The sequence below is a fragment of the Mus caroli genome, unplaced genomic scaffold, assembly GCF_978045245.1.
Source record: "Mus caroli unplaced genomic scaffold, Mus_caroli_1 scaffold_17, whole genome shotgun sequence".
Taxonomy (NCBI): Eukaryota; Metazoa; Chordata; class Mammalia; order Rodentia; family Muridae; genus Mus; species Mus caroli.
In genome coordinates, this window is record NW_028227272.1 from 32,329,270 (window position 1) to 32,352,343 (window position 23,074).

Consider the following 23,074-nt stretch of genomic DNA (forward strand, 5'->3'; position numbering starts at 1 on the left):
AAAAGTCACAATAATATTTTAAAGCACACCACAGCTAAAATACTCTTAAAGTTTGTTTTTTCCCTAAATCTCAAAGAGATTATATTTTTGTGAGGGGACTTGCCTTTTAAAATGGCATTCATGTAGCCTGCCCTCATGCATGTGAATGTGGGCACCTTCAGAGGCCAGAAGCGGGCCATGGATTCCCTGGAGCTAAAGTTGCCTGTGGTTGTGAGCTGCCTTATGTGGCTGTTGGGAGCTGAATGTAGTTCCTCTGCACTTGTGTTGAGAAAACCCCACATCTCGTCAAGTCTGGAACCTGCTGCTCCGGGCTGGCGATCACAAGTCAGGTAGACAAGAGTCCTCACCTTGGTCCTGCTGCCTCCCTTTCTCTGGTCAGCCATCTTTTCCTCTTTTGTCCCCACTCTGTGAGGCAGAAGCCAATGGGAGCAACAATTCCATTACGAATTCTTTCCGCTTAATTCTTCTTCCTCCCTCATTTATATTTGTACAGTCTAAAAACAGACTGGGCACTAAGGTGTGTGAGAGGTGGCCAGGTATGGTGGTGTGTTCCTGTAATCTCAGATGAAAGTAAATGACTCAGGACTTCACAGCCATTCTAGGTTACACAGTGTGTTTGAGGCTAGCCTGAGCTATATGAGATCCTGTCCCAAAACAAAATGATGTAAAAGGCTATCCTTTCATTGGATAGATAGCAGGAAATATTGACTGCCCTTCCCTGAATGTGGACCATCTTATTACTGAGTCCCTGCAAGGCTGGCTGGGGTTGGAGGGAATAACAGTTACCATATCCCCTTGTCTGGTATTGATCGGCAGCTGAATGGACTGTAGCTCTTCTCTCTCTTTTCCCTTGAGAAGAATTCTCCTTTTACCAGAATGCATCAATTTCCCCCATCTGATTTCCAGAGTTTTTGAGAGGTCCCAGTGTTCTGATATGGCAATTCCGTGGTCACTCTGGGCACAGGCTCTTGTGAACAAGGGCCAGACAGCTGTGTTCAGCTTCTTTATTTCGTTGGCTTTCTCGTCTCCCACAAACAGCTCAGCTTCCGTCGCTAAATTGTCCACCCTTTGTCCTTCTTAACAAAAGATGCCCAAGGACGGGACTGAGTGCTTGGCCGCCTTCCCCGTGTGCCAGAATTCCCCGTCTCTGTGGGAAGGGCTCTGGCTGACCTTGGGTCACATCATCTTCCTGTTATCCACCTGATGCTGTACGCAGACAACCAGACTTCCTGGGAAGGTGGATTGAGTCCTGGGCCCAAGGTCTGCTCTCACTTCTCAGGATATCAGCGGCTTTCAGAGCCCCACAGCCCCAGACCTGCTTTTGGCTGCCACCATTACTGAGGGCAAATTGGCATGTAGCCCTCCTGCCTGCCCTTGGAATTCCCGCTATGTTTGGAGAAAACCATACTAGGTCCCTCTCCACTCTCTCAGATGCAGAGAATCTCAGTGTGTGTGTGTGTGGGGGCGGGGGGGGGGCGAGGCAAAGCAGTGAGAATCCAGCTACTTCTCCTGAGGTCAAAAATCCCTTCTCTGAACCCTGCGTGAGATAAGCCAGCCAGATCTTGGTCCCCTTCAGTGACAGCACACTTACTCACGTGTCTTGGGTGCAGCCCCTTCCCTGCTGTGCTGGCTCCAGCTGCTTTGTCAGACTCTTTGTAGTAGCATATCGTCTTAGGAAGCAGCCCGGGCCTGTGCGACGTGAGCTCCCTTCTCCACACTCCAATTGCCCTCTTTTCATATGGGGCTTCAGTGTAGCTTCGCTCAGAAGGCAACCTCAAAAATATGAATCCAGAATCTCCCCTGTCAAGAGGAAATGAAGAGACAAAGTGTGAAGCAAAGGAAAGGCCATCCAGAAACTGCTCTACCTAGGGATCCATCCCATCTGCAGACACCAAACCTAGACACTATTGCTGATGCCAAGAAGCGCTTACTGACAGGAGCCTGGTATAGCTCAGCGGACTACAGAGGCCAGTGGGAACGCTCAGCTACGCAACTGAGTCTTGTTGAGTTTTTTTTGTCAACACCATGCAAGCTAATTCACAGGGAAAGGGAACTACAATTGAGAAAATATGTCCATCATAATGGCCTGTAGGACAACCTGTCAAACATTTTCTTAATTAGTACCCAGCCCACTGTAGGCAGGACCAGCCCTGGACAGTTAGCTACTCCTGGATGGTATAAGACAGTGGGTTGAGGAAGCCATGGAGAGCAAGCCTGTAAGCAGTATTCCTCCATGGCCTCTGCTTCAGTTCCTGCCTTAGTTCCTGCCGCATTCAGTGAGGTCCTGCCCTGACAGTGACAGACTGTAGCTGTAAAATGAATGAAGCCCTTTATCCACAGGTTACTTCTTAAAGTACTTATCAAAGCAATAGAAACCTAACTGCAGCCTGGGAAATTCTTGGGCTATCACAGTCCCTAATCTAACTGCAACTTCCCTGAGGTTCAGGAGAGGTGGGCAGGGGGGCGGGACGATGGCAGCAGAAACAGACATGCCCATCTGTCCTCACTGGCCCGCCTTCCCAAACAGAGATGCCAACCAGGCACCAGGTGTGTGAGCCTGTGAGGGACATTCCTCATCCAAACCACTACATGTAACAGCTTACAAGGCATTCTCAAATGAGCCTCCCGGGCCTCTCTGTGAGACACCCTTCCCTACTCGCTGATAAGGGAGCTGAAGCTCAGAGACATTAACGCTGTCCCCAAAAGTTAGCACTGTCCCCAGGAATACACAGCCCCAAAGAGATGGAACAAGACCTGGAAAAAATGAAAGCTATATGAAGATATCAAGTCACATACCCAATGTTTCCCTTTATAAAGGTGGATGAACATGTAATTCGCTAATCTTTAGTGCATTGGTGTGCATGGCGACAGATGCGCTGACTCTGCGAGGTCGGCATGTTGTGAAAGAAACCTCACTGCTAACCACTAGTCCACTGAGGTTGCATGTTCTCCTCATCCCATATGAATGGGTTCATACAGTATGTTGCCTTTGAGACTGGCTTCTTTCACTTAACATAGTAGGTTCAAGCCTCCCCTCTCCCACGGCCTCCTGTCTTGCAGCTCAGTGCGTGCATGGTGTGGCCACAGCACATTTTGCTTACCACTTATTCGCTGATGGACATTTGAATACATGTCCATCTTCACCCTGTCATGAACAATGAAGCTGTGAACCTGGACATCCAAGTGTCTGCTCAAGTCCCCGCTTTCAGCAGTTTTGTGTATAAAACCAGAGGTGGAAATGTCAAATATGATATTTCGTCCCTAATTTCCAAGAAACCATCCCAGGATTTCCAGGACAGTAGCACTCACAGTTCCTGCAGTGACCCGTGTGTGTTCTGATCACCCTCTTACCTTTGTTAGCCCTTGCTTTGCTTTCTTGAAATTATTTTCTGCACACAATCTTTTAATTGATAAAATCTAACTTACCTGTTTTTCTTTCTTTCTTTTTCTTTTTTGGGGGTATGGGGTAGGTCGCTTCTGATGTCAGCTGTCAGCACTCAAGTGTTAGGTAACAGATAGATCTCATGGCCTGGCACACTCTGTCGAAATGCCCAGGGATGCTGAGGGCTTGTGGGATGCTGTGGATGGATACAGGCCTTTGCCCACTTTCCTTAACCAAAAGAATTAAGGTGCTCCTACAGACAGACAGACAGACAAACAGACAGCCTTCAGAGAAGGCGTGTGGCTTGCTCAGGGTCATACAGCACAGACAAACTCAGAGAACAAGCTTCCTGCCTCCCTTCCTTTCCCATACCCCTCAACTTCTCACCTCCTGCTTCCTTTTCTATGCCCCCACCTCCTGCCTCCTTTCCCATGCCCCTCCATGCCCCCGCCCTCTGTCCTTGGGGGTTTCCGAGGTCACTTGTACTCTTGGCAGCAGACAAGCCTCACCAGGAGGACTGAGGCAGTAAAGCTGGAGAAGCCCAGGTCACCTGCTTTACTTTGTCAACGTCTTTGTTAGCCTAGGTTACAGGGCAGACATGGAGGGTGTGGTCTAGGACACCAGTCAAGTGTGTCAGATGTGATGACAGAGCAGGCTGAGCAGGCTGTCATTTAACTACTAAGAGTACAGAAAGTCTTGGAGCAGACATGTGGCTTGTCTTACTGGGGACGATATAGGAGGAACTGGGTAAGCCAAACGTCAGCTCCTTGAGACCTTTATGCTGAAGAAGATGCTTGCCCAGTTCCCTCTTCAGGCCTCCCTCCCTCCTATTTCCACACTCCTCTGCCCCTCTGCAGAGCCTCTCTGAATCCCTTTCTCAGGAAGGTCTCGAGCCTCCCAATACCCCCATGGCTCCTCAATATCCACTGCTCCTCCCTGATTGGACCCCAAGGCCCAGGCTCCCACCACTGGTCAGGATAGCATCCTTCATTCTGCCCCAGTCAGCTGTGGATGGGGTCTGTTGACAGTCTCCCCTGGCCAATGCTGAGGCTCTGGCCATCTGAAGCCGAGGGCCTTAGAATGAGCATGGAGCTACACAGCCCTGGAGGGGTTCAGGAAAGTCTGGGGAGCTGTTCCAGGAACAGGGTGTGTCCTCTGAGCTCCATGGCTATCTGAGGAGTTCTAACTGTCTTCTGCTTTGTCTCTTCCTGCCCCAGCTCTTCCCCACTCCCCTGCAGACACTCTCCAGGAAGATAGTGCGATCCAAGAAGAACAGCACCCTGGTCGGGGTATTCACCATCACCCTGGTGTTCCTCTCGGCTTTTGTCAACATGGTGGGTCTCTCCATAGCCTCTCAGTGCTTCCTAACTCTGTGGGTTCAAACCAGTGGGGCCCCATGGCTGATGAGCATCTCCCTGGAAGTTCATGCCCCCCCCCCCTTAGGCTGGGGTCTAGTTCGATTTTCATTAGCATCTCTCCCAGGCTTTTAGTTCCTTGTTTTCATGCTAGAAGGAGCACAGGATGTCTCCAACACAGAATTAAATGGCCCCGCCTTTAGAAGGTGCCATCCCTGTAGCCAGAGCAAAGCTTTCCCTCCAGGCAATCTTCTTTCGTTTCTGTATTGTACAGTGCTGCTCCTGAGACAGGGTGGGTCTGGTACCACCCACCATCCTGTGGGATGGGCCTTGCTAGCTTGGCTTGTAGGGGCTGAGCAGCCTCAACACCCTCTTCCCTACCCTAGTTCATGTGCAACTCTAAGAACTTGGTGGGCTGCCTGGCAGAGGAGCACAACATCACGGTGAACCAGGTCAACGCATGCCATGTGATGGAGTCGGCCTTCAACTACAGCCTGGGCGACGAGCAGGGCTTCTGTGGCAGCCCCCAGCCCAACTGCAACTTCCCAGAGGTTCGAGAGATGGGGACAGGGTGTGGGGATGGCAGCAGAGGCAGGCAGACATTCCTGCCCCTCCTCACAGCTCTGGGCAACCCCAAGCAATGTCATAGCCCATAGAGACACCCTCTCCCAGCCCCTCCCACACCCAAGCAGCCTCCTTATTACACAGACGGTGTTCACAACATAGCTGGGGATTAGGGAGTACTTAAACCAGGTACTGGCTGGATGCTAGAGGCCTTCCCTCTACAGGATGGGTAGCTGGGACTGATACTAGATTACCTGGGAATGGTGGGATTATCTCCCACCTTCTCCTCTCTCAGATACAGGTGGTGCATGGCTTTAGGCTGCTCCAGAACCCATCTAATCACCAGGGACCTCCTTTACAGTACTTCAGTTGTCTTTTGAAAGCCCTGGGCTGCCTGCTCCTAGTCACTAACATCTGGCTGCAGCCCAGAGGCAGAGACATTGTGGAAACAGAGAGAGTGGAGAAAACTCAGAAATAATGGTGCTGAATGGAAAGAACCAAAAAAATAGATGCTAATGTCTGGAATTAGCAGCAGGAGGTCCCTTAGTTAGCAGAGGACAGAGGCACACATATCGGAAGAGACTTCTCCATGGTCATAGGACAGGGCCCTGGGGGTCTTTCCTGGGGAACCTGATTTGCAACCAATGTGTTTAGACTGCAGGAGCTCTCAGTCTTTAGGAGGTTGTCTCACACATGCCCTAAAGGAGTCTGGGCATACTATGCTGGTAAAACAGTGCCATGTCTGCAGTCATGTGTGTGAATAGTCACAGGAAGAGTGGAGTAAAGGTGGCACTTATTGTCACATCAGTTATAGGTGGGCTAGTTCAGGTGTACCCCCAGCTGGGAGAGTCCTGAAAACACTCGCAGGTTTTAGAACCATCACTGTCAGAGCTGTAGCTCAGGATGAGGCCTTTGTTCCCTGCAGTTACCTCTGGTGCCAGGCATAGCTCCATCAGCATCTGTGGATGGACATATAAGATTGGAAGCTTTGCTGATGGGGAAACTGAGGCCTAGAGAGGATGAGTCAGGCAGGTCAGCCTGAGCTTGGAGCTATGGCCGTGGCCTGTCTCACCTTCCCGGTCCACTTCAACCTGGAGCCCATCTCTAGCAGCTTCCTAGCCAGGCTGCTGACATCTCCTCTCACCTCCCGGCTGGCTACCATCAGCAGGAACATTCCCAAAACGTGCTCTCCCACCCCCCATTACCACTCCCCCACCAGGCCAGGGGAGGGTGGGGAGGGACCAGTAAGGGCAGGGGCAGAGCTGGGATCTGACATGACCCCCTCTCTCTGCAGTACTTCACCTACAGCGTGCTGCTCAGCCTGCTGGCCTGCTCCGTGTTCCTGCAGATCAGCTGCATCGGGAAGCTGGTGCTCATGCTGGCCATTGAGTTTATCTACGTGCTCATCGTGGAGGTGCCCGGCGTCACACTCTTCGACAACGCTGACCTTCTTGTCACCGCCAATGCCGTGTATGCAGCACCTTCTTTGCTCCCTGTCGTGGGTCTGGGGAGAATCCAGGGTGGCAGGTGTGGCAGGAACCAGGGTGACAGGTCCGGACAGCACAGGGAACGTACAAGGAAAATGTCTTCCGTCTCCCTAGGCCTGGTTCTGGAGCAGAGCACACGAGGGTCACAGGGTCTTGGGTCTTCCTTTCCTCCCTTCCCATTGTTAGTGACCAGGCCCCACTGCCTTTCTGCCTCTAGTTGGCTGGTCAGTGCTCACCTCACGCTTGGGGCTGATGAAGGCAAGGATTCTTTAGTTCAGCTTCAGTTCGCCTACTCAGGTGTTCATACATTTATCGGGGGTCCTGGGATGAGCAGATCCAGAACCAGGCAAGGACAATCAGAGAACAGGCAGCTCTCGTGACAAGGACAACACTTGAGAAAGTTAAGGCTGGACGTCAGAGTCAAACAAGAGTCATGGCAGTGTGGGCAGGTGACTGGAAGGCACTGCCATCAGGAATAGGCACTCAGAGCTGGCTTTGAACTCCTAATCCTTCTGCCTCCACCTGTCTGGGAGCCAACCTCATGGTTGATTTTTCTTTCCCTCCACTCCCCCTCTGAGCCTCTTCACTCCCACTGTTGACAGTGGAGGCAGGCAGTGGAGGCCTTTGTGTTGAGAGACCCTGGTTTGACTCTAGAAGTACTGTACAGTAGATACATGACGCAAGCCATGTGCATAATTTTTTCAGTAGCTGTAATTTAAAAGGCAAAGAAAGTATGGTAGCTTTTTATTATGGGGCTGGAGATCGAAAGCTGTTTGTACTAGACCGGTAAGTGCTGCACTACAGAACACCACCTCAGACCAAAGGTGCAATTAATTTTAATAACAATTGTGTATAACCACTATATCCAAGATAGGATCTATTGAACATAAATCGATTGTTAATTACTGTGAAACTATTTTACCTTTCCCCCAATCTATTCGTAGTATATTTAAATGCACAGTCTCTCTTAACGTAGTTCAAGGCCTAGTAGCCACACGTGGCCAGCAGTTGCCATCTGGGTTGGTGCAGCTGCAGGGCTCCCCTCTGCCCCTCCAGGGTTGCAGCATAGGACAGAGATGCACAGGGGGACAGGGTGGACATGGGAGGAGCAGACAGGGGCTAAGAACTGAACGGCCTTGGTCAGCGTGACCAGATGCTGGCTGAGGCACACTTTCTGCAAGCCTTGCTGCTCACAGTACCCTTGGATGAGGAGGGCTGGCAAGGCTGTAGCTAGGCAGTAGAACAGCTTTAGGGACACAGCAGAGGCTGGGAGTCAGGGGTGCCTGCAGGCTAAGCAGTCTCCCCAACTTTTCTTCACAGAGACTTCAGCAACAACGGGACCTCCCAGTGGTGAGTGGACCCTTCTGTGATGGGGCCCCACCTTCCCCATGGCAAATAGAATACGTGGGTAGCTACTCTTCTCAGGGAGGAGGGGCCTTGTGACAAGGTGAGTGGTGAAGGTGGCAGGAGCAGGTGAGGAGGCCTTCCCTGCAGGAGCGGAGCAGCACGCGGGGGCTGTAATCAGGCCATCCCTGGACTGTCTTCACTTCCATACTTGGAGATCTGAAGGCTCAATGACAGCATCATCAGGCTTAAGATTCACCCTCACGGATTGCTTTAAAGCATTTGGCCTCTACTCTTTCTAAGCTCTGAGCTCAATTTTCTAGACACAGAGATAGAGATGGAGCCTGCTTCCTTCCAAGTACGGGCCAATCACAGGCTCCGAGGCTAGCTCTGAAGGAGGGGAAGCCAGGCATCAGTCCCAACATTCAAGACTTGGGCTTTGTGCTATACAAGGAGCAAGTCTGGAATGAGCGTTTTCTGTGAGCCTGTGTCCGATGAACAGGAATGGCTGTACAGTCACAGCCTCCATGTGGGGAGGCCTACTCTGTGCCAGGCGCATCACGGAGCACACTATATAGCAACTTTCTCTTCCCCAGTGTCTGGAAATGGGATCACCCCCATTTTAGCAGTACTCAGAGACAGGGTCATTAGGCTGGCCTGGTTCCCTTGACCCTGAACTACTACTGCTGATCTATAGGAGAGGTTCACAACCTAACATGACCAGATGGGCTTACCCAGTGACAAGAATGTAAGGTACTAGGGTAGGAAAACTGCTGTCCCCACTGCTGGAAGGCTTCCTGAAGGAAGCGCCTCTAGCAGCTTGTACAGGAGGAGGTGGGGGAAGGGGGCTGCAGTGAGAGGAAGAAAGCTCGAGTCTTTGGAGCCCACCGAGTACCAGGGTGAGCTCAAGCCTGCTTGCCTCTCACTGACAGCCCTGAGCATGCGACCAAGGTGGCGCTGAAGGTGGTGACGCCCATCATCATCTCTGTCTTCGTGCTGGCTCTGTATCTGCATGCCCAGCAGGTGGAGTCCACTGCTCGCCTTGACTTCCTCTGGAAACTGCAGGTGGGTGGCCCTGTACTAGAGTTGCACAGGGAAAGCGGCTACCTCACAGCACTTACTAGATAGACCCTTGGGCGTCCTGGTTTTGGTCTCATCTCATCTGACTGCTGCCCAGTGCCAGGAGGAGGAGCCCAAGAAAACATACTAGAGAAAGCTGGCTTCCAGGCTGGCTGCCTAGACCTGATTCCAGCCCCTCCCGTGGCTTAGCCCAAGTCTAGCCTCCTTGGCTCTCCTGGCTTTTCTCCTATTTCCAGACCATAGCAGGCTACTTCTGCCTTAGACTTCTTAAAGTCAAGACTCAAGCTTGGTGGCTGGGACAGGAGACCCTGCTTTTTGTTGGGTGCTGCATGCAGGTGGCCATCTGTGTGTTCCTTCTGAAGAGTATATACCATGGGATCTGGCTGTCAGGTCCTTGATGGAGGTGCCCTGAGGTTAGGAGAGCAGGAGCACTGCCATCTGCTTCCCCTGGGGAATGCCCCTCCTGAAGTCCTTCCTAGCTCTCAGTGAGCTGAGGATTACCTGTCATCCTTCTTCTTTGAGGAAGTCCCCAGGTTAGACCAGGCTCTGTGGGACCTAGAGCCTATGTCCTTCCATCTCTGCCCAAATTTCCACCTCTGTCTTCCTCCATGTGTCTTCAGTGGGCTTCTCCCAAGATGGTTGCCACTGGCTGTGGCTCAAGTCTCAAAGGCTTCAAGAAGAGCTAGCCTGCTGCTAGCCTCTGCTGGGTGAGCTCAACTCCAGTCAGTGGGAAAGCCTGGGATCTAGAAAGGGTCGAAAGCCATGGTCCTGTGAGAGCTGAGGCCTCCCAGCTCCAGCAGGTCTGACCCTTCCAGACTGAGTGGTGATCCTTGTCTCTCCATGGTAACAGGAAGGACTGTGTTGGGGACTGGGACAAGGCTTCTGTTCCTATGGCCTGAGGCGCTGCATAAACTCAAACCATTGCCAGCTCCTCCTCCTCCTTTGTCACCACAGGGCCCTTCCACTCTGTCCTGCCTGAGCACAGGGACAACAGATTATCTTTTCATGGGAAATCCTCCTCGCCACACCCGTAGTGCCCCTTCCGTGCTTTTAGGGTTTGGTGTGTGTGCGCACGTGTGTGTGTGTGTGTGTGTGTGTGTGTGTGTGTGTGTGCGCATGTGCACATATGAGTGTGTATATGTGCGAGTGTGTGTAAGAGAGACAGACAGAGAGGGAGAAAGGGAGAGAGAGAGTGAGTGTGTGTGTGTGTGTGTATGTGGGTGCGTAAGTATCTGTGAGCACATGGGGACCATTGAGCTCCAGAGATCCACTTTCCCTCACCTCCCAGGTGCTAGGATTAAAAGCCAACCCCACCATGCTTGGCTTTAAAAACAACCAATTAACCAAGCAACAACAATAAAAACATGGGTTCTGGGGATGGAACTCAAGTCACTGTGGTTACGAGGTAAGCACTTTAGGACTGAGCTCTCTTCCCAGCCCCGGGCAAGTTTTAATGCACAATGCTCAGCCTACAGAAGAGCTGCAAGAAGCACACGCTGAGATCCCGCAGTCCCATCCTCTGCTTTGGTTTTACGCTCCATCCCATGTATTCTTTCTGGCATGTGTCCATCGGCTGTGGATACTCCAACGTCTGTCTTTCAAGCCCAGCCTTCAGTACCCCCTGCACCCTTCCTACCAGAACTCACCGTGGCACTCTGGCTTTTCTCATCTTAGTCTGAACTAGTTGTAGAGATCTTGTTAGTCCATGCTCTTGGGCAGGCATGGGCCATGTGTTTCTAGAAGAGACCTTGGAGAGGTGCTGGGCTTGTCACCCTAGCAGCTCAGCTCCTTCTCCCTCCTGTCCTCATCCCACCATAGTGTTGACCCTGATCACTTTCAGGAACTGCCCTTGGCCAAGCTTCTCCCCTACGTATGCCTTTCAATAAGATGCCACAACAGTTTTCTGGTCCTTATTAAACCCTCACTTCTGGCCTCTGCATCCATCAATTCTTTCCTGTGTCTGCTCACATAAAGATGCCAATCTTTAGCTTGGCATGACGGCACATGCCTGCAATCCCAGTAGTTGGGAGGCAGAAACAGGAGGGATGCTGCAGGTTTGAGGCCAGCCTAGTCTATATAGCAAGTACCAAACCAGCCAGGGCTACATGACAGCATATGTTCTCAAACTGCCCCCACTTGCCAAAGAGAAATATCAGCTGTGATGTTCCCTGTCTGTCCGGCCTTCTCTTTAGGTGGCATTATACTGTAAGGAGGAGTCCCTGGCCATTAATCAGTTTCTTTGTCTATTCTTCTATACTGTTACCCATTCACAGTCCTGAAGCCCATTGAGTATGACCCACCCTGGCTATTTCTTTTCATGCTCACATCACTGTAGGTTTGGCTCATACACATTTAGTCAAGCTGGTGGCTGTCACTGAATACATCACCACCATTCTTTGAGCATCCCAAGCACAACACAATGGTACATAGCTTTCCGGCCACTTCTCCTGGCTTTAAGCCAGGATTCTGACTCCTTCAAGGATCTCTGGCTCTCCCTAAGTGGAGAATGTTTAGAAGCTGAGATCTGAGCACTCGGGGGCTCATCCAGTCATCTGTGGGTACAGCTAGGAAATGTGTATCAGTGGATATGGACATGGAGAGAACCTCTGCGTGCATGCACATTGATGTGTCTACACCACTTCAGTTGTTTACAGCTTTTAAATTATGAGCTCCGTCCAGAACCCTTCTCTCTGACCTAATGCCTCTAGCTTCTTTCAAGACTCTGTGCTTGGCTGTACTACCCTGGCAGCAAGAAACCCACCTCCCCTCATCTTTCCTAGTGGCTTATGAGCTTGGTAGTAATAGCCCCGCCTCCCCTCAAGATCCCTTTTCTGTCCTTCCCCTCAGTCCCTCTGTTCCCTTGTCATCAGCCTCTCTCCATCCTCTTCAGAGTGGTCATTTTGTTTCCTCAGCTTCTGAGAGCTATGGCCTGGGTATTGACTCCAGTGTCCCCTGCTCATGTGAGTAGAGTGGCTGGTCCCTGTCACCAGACCACGTCTTCTTCTTTCCATTGAAGCTGACCAGCAGGCTTATGATGCTTGCAGGTCTGTCTCCTGTTCTTCTGGGCCTTGGGGGAACTGGGAGGACAAGAGCCAGCAGATAACAGAAACGTGTAAGCAGGCCTTGCAAGGAATAAGTAGTTGTCATTCCCCACCATTCCGCTGCCCTTTTGTGCTGAGAACAGGCCCAGAGGCAGGAATACAGGTGGCTCTATTCATGGGGAGAGACATGGTCAAAGTTCCCATCTCAGTCAGAAGGCTGAAGGCTAGGAGGGAAACTGGTGCACACCATTGGACTTGCCTGGCCACTCAGGGTGGCAGGAGAAGGGTGGAGGTGTGCAGAGGTCCCTAGGTCTCAGTGTAACCTGAGTTCTCCACACCTCCGGTGGTTCTAAGAGTCACTCAGCTGTGAAGATGAGATCTTCTTGCCTGGTGTTCCCAGGCCTCTTGACTTGGGACTCTCCATCCCCTCTGGGTTCAGATCCTACAGCCTTGGGAAGGTCTGCTAGCTCCTTCCCTTGGACAGAGACAGTGGTTGGGTTTTTAAACCATCCCTGCTAGTGATACTTTCTCTGCCTGCCAGGCCACATAGCCATTCCCAAGAAGGGGACTCTTTTGTCTGCCATCAAGAGTGGAGGACCCAGATGACTCCACACTCTAATCTATATATGTCACTCTGGTCAAGTGGCTCCTTACCACACCTCTGTGCATAACTGCCTCTCTGTGTCAGCCTCACATGGGCCACCATTACCCTCATTCGTGAGCTTAGCATTGGAAGATAAGTGGCCCCAAACTCCATCTGCAGACCCAGGACCCAAACTGGGGAACCGAACTCAGTAAGGTGATATGCCCTCCTCATCCTGGCTGACATCATTCCTGCTAGCCTTGGCTGGTGCCAGAACCAGTCTCCTCTGATGGGAAGCAGACATGGCAGGACCTGGGCCAAGTTCCTGAGGGACCAGTCCAGTAGAGTTGTTCTGGCAAGCTGCTTTTCTGATCGCATTTCCTAATCTTGAGAAAATGCAGGGTTGGGGCGTGGTGGCGGCTGTTTGGGGTGTGGATTTGGATCACTGCTCTTCTTGGCTGCCAGTTCATCTAGGGAAGACCTGCACTCCCTCTTTGTTCCCATCCTCCATGTGTGTTCTTTGCCAGAGGCAATGGGATTGTCACCCACTCCTGTCTCTTCCCATGGTCAGGCATGGTGTTTAGAGAACATTTAGAAGCAGACAGCTGTGAGGAGAGGCAGCTGGCACTTGTTGGCACCCTGAGTGTTTCAGGAGCATTTTGATCTCCTCTCACTGGGCTTTCTGTCCCCAGGCCACAGAAGAGAAGGAGGAGATGGAGGAGCTGCAGGCCTACAACCGGCGCCTGCTGCACAACATTCTGCCCAAGGACGTGGCTGCCCACTTCCTGGCCCGGGAACGGCGCAATGATGAGCTGTACTACCAATCGTGCGAGTGTGTGGCTGTCATGTTTGCCTCCATTGCCAACTTCTCCGAATTCTATGTGGAGCTAGAGGCCAACAATGAGGGCGTCGAGTGCCTACGGCTGCTCAATGAGATCATTGCAGACTTCGATGAGGTGCTCCTGGGAACCACCCCTACATGTCCCCCCTGTCCCCTTTCTCCATTTGCCAGAGGCTCTGATGGCAGGAGCCTGGCTATCTTCCAGGTGCCATCATGGCTCCTGGCACCATTTACAATGAAACAACTGAGGCCTTACACCTTAAGTGTCCTGCCTAAGGTCACCATGCTGACATGTGGGGGCTAGTGCTTCTGCCTGCTCTTTGAACATGAGCCACTGTGGCCCCAAGGCAGAGAGCCTATTTTCTGTCAAGGGCTTTGAGAGCAGGAAGAGCCTGGGCAAAGGAAGAAGGCAGGCAAGGAAATAAACCATTGTTCCATGTATTCCTTAATTAAACCCTTTCTGAGTGCCCAGCGTGTGCAGGCCAACAGGGAAGGCTTCATTGTGTCAGGAGTGGGGTACAATCCAGAGGGATGGATATGTAGTACTTGAAGGTCTACTGCCCTAGGGCATCCAAATGACTAGAATTGGGTGAAGGTGTCTGTGAGCCTTCCAGAAGCCCTGGGATAGAAAAATTAGGTGACTTGCTAGATAATACTGGGAAGATTTTCATGGGTGGAGGAATGTCAGACCTGGTAGTGATTAGAGACCTTGTTCTCCAGGGCTCTTGGTACAGGGATAAGTTGATAGGCCATAAGCCCTATCTAATGGAGTGGTGTTGTGAAGGCCCAGCTTTGCCACAAAGCCTTGGGCACCTCACTGTAAATTGACACCCCAGCTGTGTGAGGAGGGGACCCACAAAACCAGGCTTCTGTGCTTCCTTCCACCTCTCCATCCTACCTGTGACCTTCAGTGACCTAGTTGGGTGGTGACTTTGGTCTGAACCCCTTCTGTCTAGATCATCAGTGAGGATCGGTTCAGGCAGCTGGAAAAGATCAAGACCATAGGCAGCACCTACATGGCTGCCTCTGGCCTCAATGACTCCACCTATGACAAGGCAGGCAAGACCCACATCAAGGCTCTTGCAGACTTCGCTATGAAGCTGATGGACCAAATGAAGTACATCAATGAGCACTCCTTCAACAACTTCCAGATGAAGATTGGTGAGAGGGCCTGGGGGTGGGCTCTTCCATGCCCCGCCCCTATCTGTGGTCTGTCTAATGGCAGAAAGCAAGTCTTACTGCACACTCATTCAGTAAAAATGAAAAGCAGTTAAACTAAATACTTCTACATTTTTATACAAAATGTACGTATTAGCATAACTGCACCTTTTTAAACATTTTGAACAGATACTCGGTTAGCAAAATGAGTAAAGTAGAATGCTTTATGCAAATGACCAGCCAATACTGAGCGTGGTTTTATCTCAGCTCGTTCTGGCATTGTGAGATAGCAACTCTTGCCGGTCTTCCTGTCTCGGCCTCCCAAGTGTTGAGATTATGGAGGTGAACCACAGTATATGGCGTGGCTTAGCTTTTAAAGCAGAGCAATTCTTTAAGAGTATTTCTTGTGTGTATGAGTCCTGTCACATACATGTTTATGCATCAAGTGCATGCCCGTTGCCTGCAGAATCTGGAAGAGGCTGTCAGGTCCCTGGAACTGGAGTTACAAATGGTTGGGTGTTGGGAACTGAACTCAGGTCCTCTAGAACAACAGCCAGTGCTATTTATCTCTGTAGCCCCTCAAGCAGGGTAATCTTAAAGCCAAGTGGACAAGGTACCACTGAGTTCCCTGTGTGAGCCTGAAGCAACACTCTGAAAGCTGGTGGTCCACACACACACACGTGTAGGCAGTAGGGAGGGGGTGGCGTGTCAGGCTTCACTTGACTGCATCTCATGGCTTTGTCTCCAGTACTGACGATTGAACCCAGCATCTCTCAGGTTTTTTTCAGACAAATGCTCTACCAACTGAGTTATACCTTTGGGCTCCGTCTTTGGTAAAGGGAGCTTATTTATGCTTGTGTGTATGTGTATGCATGCATGTGGAGGTCAGAGGACAATGTTCAGGAATCTGTTCTCTCCTTTCTCCACCATGTAAGGTCCTGGAGATTGAGCTCAGGTTGCCAGGCTTAGTAGTAAGCCACCTTTGCTGGCTAAGCCCTATTGCCAGTCCTAACCATTTGCTCCAACTCTGCAAAAGTAGAAAGAACAGTGCAGAGAGAGCGCACACCCGTCCTGGAGCTCACACTCTCCCCAGCCCCTAGCCCTGCCCCTGCTCCCATCCGCAGCTCTGAGTGCTCTCTTCCAGAAGGCACGGGTCTATTCTGCAGCATGTTTGCCTTCACCTTGTCCCTGCTCTGTCACAACAGCAGTTCATTTGCTAAAGGAATGGAGTCGAGGGCAGTCTCCCTTCTCTGGAGGTTTGTAGTGGTGGAAAATGTTTTCTAAAAGAGCAAGGCCTTTGTTCTAGTCAAAAGTTTTATGCATTATCAACTCCCCGACTATGGCTCAAGTCATAAATGATTCAGATGTCTTTTTTTTTTTTTAAGTAACAGTAATTCACAAAAATACTGGCATTTCAATTCTCAAAATTAGCACATTAGATTGAAATATTACATCACTTAAAAACAATATTGTGATCATTAATGTCCCCAGGAGATATTTTGTTCTGGCCTAAGTGTCGGGAATCAGGCTGTCCCTGAACAGGCTGCTTATTTTGTCCTCTGGGCACAGTGGTTTGTGGGTTGGACTTGGCTGCTGGAGGCCAGGCATCCGCTGTAGCCCACACATGCAGCTTGTGCCTCTGCCCTTATTTTCATGTAATGTTGCCCCACTTGCCATGCTACAGTCCACTGTATTCTCCTGGTAACCTGTCTCAACAACTGGACTGGACCAGACTGGGGATGGAATGACAGACTCTACCAGCAGGACTGGACCAGACTGGGGATGGAATGACAGACTCTACCAGCAGGCAACTAAGCAGTCTTGGTAGCATGGTCTCTGGAATAGAAGCCATCTGAGCTCAGTCTGGTCAGCGATAGGGTCAGTCTAGCATAGAAATAGCATGTGAGCTTAAAAGGCCACATGTGCTGTGATGGGACTTGGAAATGGACAAGACTGGGACAAGGGAATGGGCCAGGTACTAGGAAGAGGAAGTGTGAGGAAGGGAGATGGAGTGAGTTTGTGCTGTCCTCTGAGTTGGTGCTGAAATAAGTTATTAAGAGGGAAGGATAAGAAAAAGCATTGGGCAGCTAGAGATGGCTCAGTGGTTAAAGAATGCTTACAAAGTACCCAGGTTTGATTTCCAGCACCCAAGCCCAACGAGTCACCCTTAAATCCAGCTCCAGTGTTGAGTTACCCTCATCTAGCCTTTGCAGGCATCCTCATGTGCATGTACCATATGCTCACAGAGATACTTGAATCAAATACATGTAAAAAGAAAGGTATTGGGCTATACTAGATGTCCCTGGAGACCTTGACAAGGGTACACACGGCAAGGGACTTAAGGGTTGAGATAAGGACACACACAGTACCAGTGATGTGCATACACATCCTTGCTTTCTTGAACTATGGATAGTGCAGAAACATGTGAGACTCAGAGATTAAGCTTAGCCTCAGTCCAGCAGGAATTGGGAGCACCCACAATGTGCCAAAAAATAGCAAGCAATGTATTTGTGTCTTAAGCTGATGAGTATGGCTGATTTCTGTCCACACAGGGCTCAACATTGGACCTGTAGTGGCTGGAGTCATTGGGGCTCGCAAGCCTCAGTATGACATCTGGGGCAATACAGTGAATGTGGCCAGCCGTATGGACAGCACTGGGGTGCCTGACCGCATCCAGGTGAGTGCAAGCACAGCTACCATTCACGACAGTCACAAGAAGGGCCTGTCACCCTGGTGCTAGGGGGCTTTTGCTGCAGACCACACAGAGTTCACAGTTAAAGTTTCTCTTCGGATTCAAGGGTGAATTCAAGGGTGAAGTGGCAGTCAGGGAAAACATCTGAGTTTTGGTAAACAGGATTGGGTCAGACCTTCAGTACCTTGGACAGAGCCCCAGGCCTATGCAGACCCTCTACTGTGCACAGAAGGAATCAGTGGGGCAGGCCCCACTCACTAAGAGTGCTAACGAGAAGCCTAAGCTTCGCCAATTCAGGTATACAGGAGGCTACAGACAGCTGTAGGGAGCAAGTCTTTACCCAGTAGGACTTGCAGTTCTCCTGGGCTGGTGAGGCTGCCGGTGTCTTTAGAGCTCCACCATCCAAGAACAATGGGAATTACATGTGCTGATTCCTGGGCCTGCAGTTCTTGTTCCATTCTGAAAAAAGATGTACTACCACACACCTGAAGGTCCTGGTGCAGCTGTGGGAAGTCAGCTTCCTGAGCCTGCTTTTACAAGTGCTAACAGTACCATTTCAAAGGTATTTTCGTTCCATTACACGGCTGCATTGATAGACTTGGCCTACTGAACTGTGGGTGCTGTCCAAGGTACCAGGCCTTTCCCTACTGTGGGCTTGAGGAGGAGAAAGGTGCTATGTCTGTAGAGTGAGTGACTGCTGCCCAGAAGCTGCATGGCGATACAGAGAGCTGGAAATTCTGACAATCCTTGGCATACACCCGTGCCATCCTTTACCCTCTCACCACCCCAGGGAGCCTTCTTAGTCTGCAGAACTAAGACAGACAGGCCTGAACTCTGGCTCTGGAGTGACATCCAGGCTCTACCACTTGTTAACTATAACCACAGGCGGGCAATACACATTTCCGTAGCCTTGGGCATGGGCATAATAGTTTCCTATAAAGAGATGGAATGAGACCAGAGACAGCTCTCTGTTCTGTCATGGAGCCAGCTCTTCTGGAGGCTCCAAATAGCACTTAAGTGACAAATCCCTGGGTACTTGCCATTCCACGGATGAGCCCCTCATTGTCCCCAAGAGCCAGTGGTGGAGTGCCTTCCCTGCTCTCATGTCAGGGCAGCAACAGAGTGTTGGCACACAGATGTGCCCACAGCAGATCATGGATAAGGTCACTGATAGCCTGTCCTCTCCCTTCCTATGCCTCCTCAGGTTACTACAGATATGTACCAGGTGCTGGCCGCCAACACATACCAGCTGGAGTGCCGGGGTGTGGTCAAGGTCAAGGGCAAGGGTGAGATGATGACTTACTTCCTCAATGGAGGGCCTCCCCTCAGTTAGCAGATACCAGCCAGCGGTGCCAGCATCCTGGCCTCCAGAGGATTGGAACAGCTTCTTTGTGCACCATGGGCAGATAGGGCCTGTGCTCCAGGCTCACAGCTGTGCTGGTAAAATTCCCACTTTGACTCAGAAGCAACTTCTGCCTTTGCTGGTGGGCATGGCTTTTGGCCTAGGCCCAGGGTGCCAGCGTCCTGCGAGCACCGAGCTGACCAAAGATGTTTCCCCTCGGCAGAAGACTCCGCTAGACTCGAGTTGAACCTTGAGTTTTCTGACAAGTGCTGCTGCCGCATGGTGGAGGTGCTACCGGAGCCTTCATTGGTGGTGCAGCATGGCACATGGTGGCTGGCCTGAGGGGAGGCCTTGGCCATGATGGGGTGGTAGGCAAGCTCAAAGCTGGCCTGGGGGTGTCCATGGACCTCAAGGGTCTGCTTTTCCACTGTGGAGAGGCCACGCCCCCTCACAACGTTTGGGAGGCAGGAAGTGGGAGACGTGTGGCCTGTGCCATCCTCTCCCCACACCTCCACGCACACAGACAATGCCCTGTAAGGGAAACAGGACTGTTGACAAGGGAGGCAAGAGGACACCAGGCAAGGAGCAGTGGCTCTGAGCAAAAGAAAATATTTATTAAATAAAACAAAACAAGTTTTCTCTGCCCGTCTTTAGACTATGCTAGTTGTATGCGTGTTATGAGACACACAAGCAAACGAGGATGCCACGGGGGAGGGAGGTGGGAACCCCAACTTGTCTTTTTGTATTTTTTATTTTGTATTATTGAAACCTTGGACATCTAACAAATATACCAAATTCTATATTTTGTAAATTCTATTAGGAAGCAGCTGTGCCCAGCAGTGCACTTCTGCTCCTCTGTACTGTACGTATGTGTGTGTACTGGTGTACGTGTGTGTTCCCCTCATTTCAGACTTCTAGGCACAGCCAGAGCAGGGTTGTGTTGTTTTGGGGTACCACACTAGTCCCCCTTTCTAACTCCACCTTACACACATCCCATTTCCCAAGTAAGTGAATGCCAACAGAACGAGAAGGCCAAGGCACTGCTCCCGTCCCAGGCAGTCTGAGCATCCTGCACTCACTAGCGCTGCCCTCCCACTCCGTCTCAGAGACGCTGCACGGTCCCCTCCCTCACAGAGGCCGGTCCCACAGGTTCCTGGAGCGCAACAGTGGCCAGGGCTGGAGGAAGCCCAGGCTCTACAGCCTCCTCAGTTGGCTCAGGTGTGGGGGGCTGTCTTGGAAAGGGTCCCTGTGACCTGGGGATGCAATCTATCCATCCTGGGTTTGGGGAAAGGGTGTAGCCCTGCCTTCCACCCCCAGACACAGGTAAGATTTTGTCTGGTTTTGGTGGGAGGGGACACTTAAATGCCCCGAGGAGAAAACAGTTTTTGTACTTTCCAAGAACCTTTGAGGAATGGCCTTCTCTACCACAGATACACTTGAACAGCACCCTTCCTGTCTGCCCAGGTCTCCTCATTGCTTCTCAGGGTGCAGTTATTCTCCCCTCTAGCAGGAGAGCAAAGGTGAGGTGGCAGCCAGGTGCCAGCTCAATGTTACCCTGATGTCCTTCACCAGCCCCAAGAAACAAAGTCCGGACCCCAGACCGCTGCCCCTGCCTCTGTTCTGTGCTCTGCTGCTTCCCGAGTTCTGCACTGCCCTCACCTCTGTTTGGGGGCTGCTTCTCTCACACCATTCTCAAGTCCCCGGCCCTCCACATGTCCTGCCAACACCAGTGGGTTTCTGTTTAGCTTCCAACCAGAGTACAGTGTGTGTGCTGAGTTTATACTGTGTTTCCCCATGGAGGCTCCTCCGCACTCCAGCAGTGACTGGTGACAGCGTGCAGTGCCAGCTCTTCCTTCCCTCTAAGGGGTGTGTGCACTCTTTTTATTCCTGCTCTTGCAAAAATGATACGATTATGATTTCCCATGGAAATTGAAAAGTCTATTTAAATAATTTAACTATTAAAAACACTTTCACTGGTACCATTTTCTGGTCTGATTTTCATTTGGGTCAGGGTCCAGGAAGAAGATGTGCTAGAAGAAAAACAAGTGGGCAGGGATGGTGAACAGATCTGACCTGTACGGATGGTGACAACTGTATGGCACCACACAAATGCCATCTTGCTAGTCCTTCTTGGTCATCACAGTTCACTGAGGAAGAAGCTGAGGTGCAGCATCCTTATACTGCTTGCTTAAGGCCACACAGCTGTAAGAAGCAGGAGGTTCCGAGCCAGACCACACAGGGAGCCTTTTCAGCAGGTTCTATTTGCTGTACCATCAAATTCAGGGTTACCTGGGTCCAGGCAAATTAAATTGGACACAGGTAACATGAATGGACCTGTGAGAAAGTGTCCTGGCTTCACGGAAGCATTGGCTACACAGTTCTAGGCATGGCAGGCCTAGACCTCAGCAGGGCTTCAGATGTTTATAGGATTGATGTATTATAGAGGCAGGTATTTGTTATGGCGGCAGGGACTTAACTCTGAAATTTCCCAGCTGGGGCACACAAATCAGAAAGAGAATTCAATGATATGGAACTTGGTAGGGTGTGGTCATGCACACCTTTAATCCTAGCACTTGGGAGGCTGAGGAGGCAGAGCTCTGTAGATTCAGGGCAAGCCTTAGAACTACATAGAGAAGCTGGACAGTGGTGGTGCATGCTTTTAATCCCAGCACTTGGGAGGTGGGCAAATCTCTGAGTTTGAAGCTGGCCTGGTCTACAGAGTGAGTTCCAGGTCAGTCAGGGCTACTCAGAGAAACCTTATCCCAAAACAAAAACAAAAACCTACATAGAGAAACACTCTCCAAAACAAAACAAAACAAAACAAAAAAACCACTTCATGGCTATTATTGGTCAGAGTAGGAACCTCAGCTCTTAAAGAAATCCTACCTGTTGTGGCTGGGCCTTTGAACACCTCTTGAGACCACAAGTACATGCATAGCCACAGGATCACACATGGGGCAGTTGTAAAGCCTTTCCCATTCCCATCATGCTCACTGAGCAGATCCCAGATCAGGTCCAGCTCTACATTGCTTGCAAAGGATATCCACATCTAGAAAGCTAATTCATAGAATTTACTAGAGCACGTCCCACGGGCATACAGGTCAGGCTCAAGCATCCCATCCCTGTGTGGAGCCAATACCGGATGTCAGCTAACATGGTAAGTTCTAGAGGAAGTTAGCAGGGACTTGGTGGGAAGCCACAAGGCCTTCCTGTCTTGGAGAAGATGAAGCTAAGTCTGTAACAAAGCCATGCTACATCAGACTTTCAAAGTTGCAGGTATGCTTATGAATGTCCAAAAGCAAACGTCACCCAAGAGGCACAGAGCTCTGAGGCCAAGCTGGGGTTTTTCGCATGGTGAATTATGGGGACTGGGCCAAATGCTTCAGTAGTAATCAATAGACCCTGAGCTTCCCAGCACTGGGTGGCAATGCTGAACCTAGTCACCTGGGCAGAAAGCACGTGGGCACTGGGAAATGGAATGCTGGGTAGTGGCACCAGGAAGCCTAACTGCTCCTGAGCGAGAGAATGGTATCAGTAGGAATGACTCCAGAAAACCATGGCTTGTGTGTCACTGCCTAAAGTAAAATGAATGCTAGAAAGAATGACTGCACCAGGCGTGGTGGCGCATGCCTTTAATCCCAGCACTCGGGAGGCAGAGGCAGGCGGATTTCTGAGTTCCAGGCCAGTCTGGTCTACAAAGTGAGTTCCAGGACAGTCAGGGCTACACAGAGAAACCCTGTCTCGAAAAAAACAAAAAACAAAACAAAACAAAAAAAATGACTGCACACCTTGGAGGAGTACTTTTCTCTTCTGTTCAGGTAGGGCAGGAGAGCATTGGTACATCCGAGACTGCTAGGATGTCTACAAGCAGCTTACCATTTACCCAGGATGTCCTGTCCATAGCTAAGATCTATAGGCATGGGCTGGGCTTGTCACTCCTGTGCCAAGGTTAGGGAGTGAGCTGCTGAAATGGCTCAGCAGGAAAAGGCACAATCACTGGAACCCACATGGTGGAACGTAGAACCGATTCCCACAAGTGTCCTCTGACCTCCACACACACACACTGTGGCATGGACATGTACAATATATAATGTGTATTTTTTTTTTTAAAGTTGGTGATCTGAGATCCTTTTAGATTTCTAAAAGCTCTCAGGGATTTGCTTCTGTTTCAGGTTGTGGGGCAGGACACACACACAGCTTTTTTC

General features: G+C 50.7%; 1 protein-coding gene across 1 annotated transcript in view; it reads left to right on the plus strand.

Moving 5' to 3' along the window:
* The window catches only part of Adcy5 (adenylate cyclase 5), a 149,074-nt gene extending 129,889 nt beyond the window's left edge, over positions 1 to 19,185 (plus strand). Inside the window, exons 13-21 of the mRNA XM_021184630.3 lie at positions 4,600 to 4,716; positions 5,124 to 5,288; positions 6,596 to 6,771; positions 8,109 to 8,138; positions 9,065 to 9,197; positions 13,529 to 13,792; positions 14,634 to 14,838; positions 17,388 to 17,512; positions 18,732 to 19,185. Of these exons, the coding sequence (XP_021040289.1) occupies positions 4,600 to 4,716; positions 5,124 to 5,288; positions 6,596 to 6,771; positions 8,109 to 8,138; positions 9,065 to 9,197; positions 13,529 to 13,792; positions 14,634 to 14,838; positions 17,388 to 17,512; positions 18,732 to 18,860 (1,344 nt within the window). The 3' untranslated portion in view covers positions 18,861 to 19,185. The remainder of the gene's footprint in view (positions 1 to 4,599; positions 4,717 to 5,123; positions 5,289 to 6,595; positions 6,772 to 8,108; positions 8,139 to 9,064; positions 9,198 to 13,528; positions 13,793 to 14,633; positions 14,839 to 17,387; positions 17,513 to 18,731) is intronic.
* Positions 19,186 to 23,074: the final 3,889 nt, after the last annotated feature.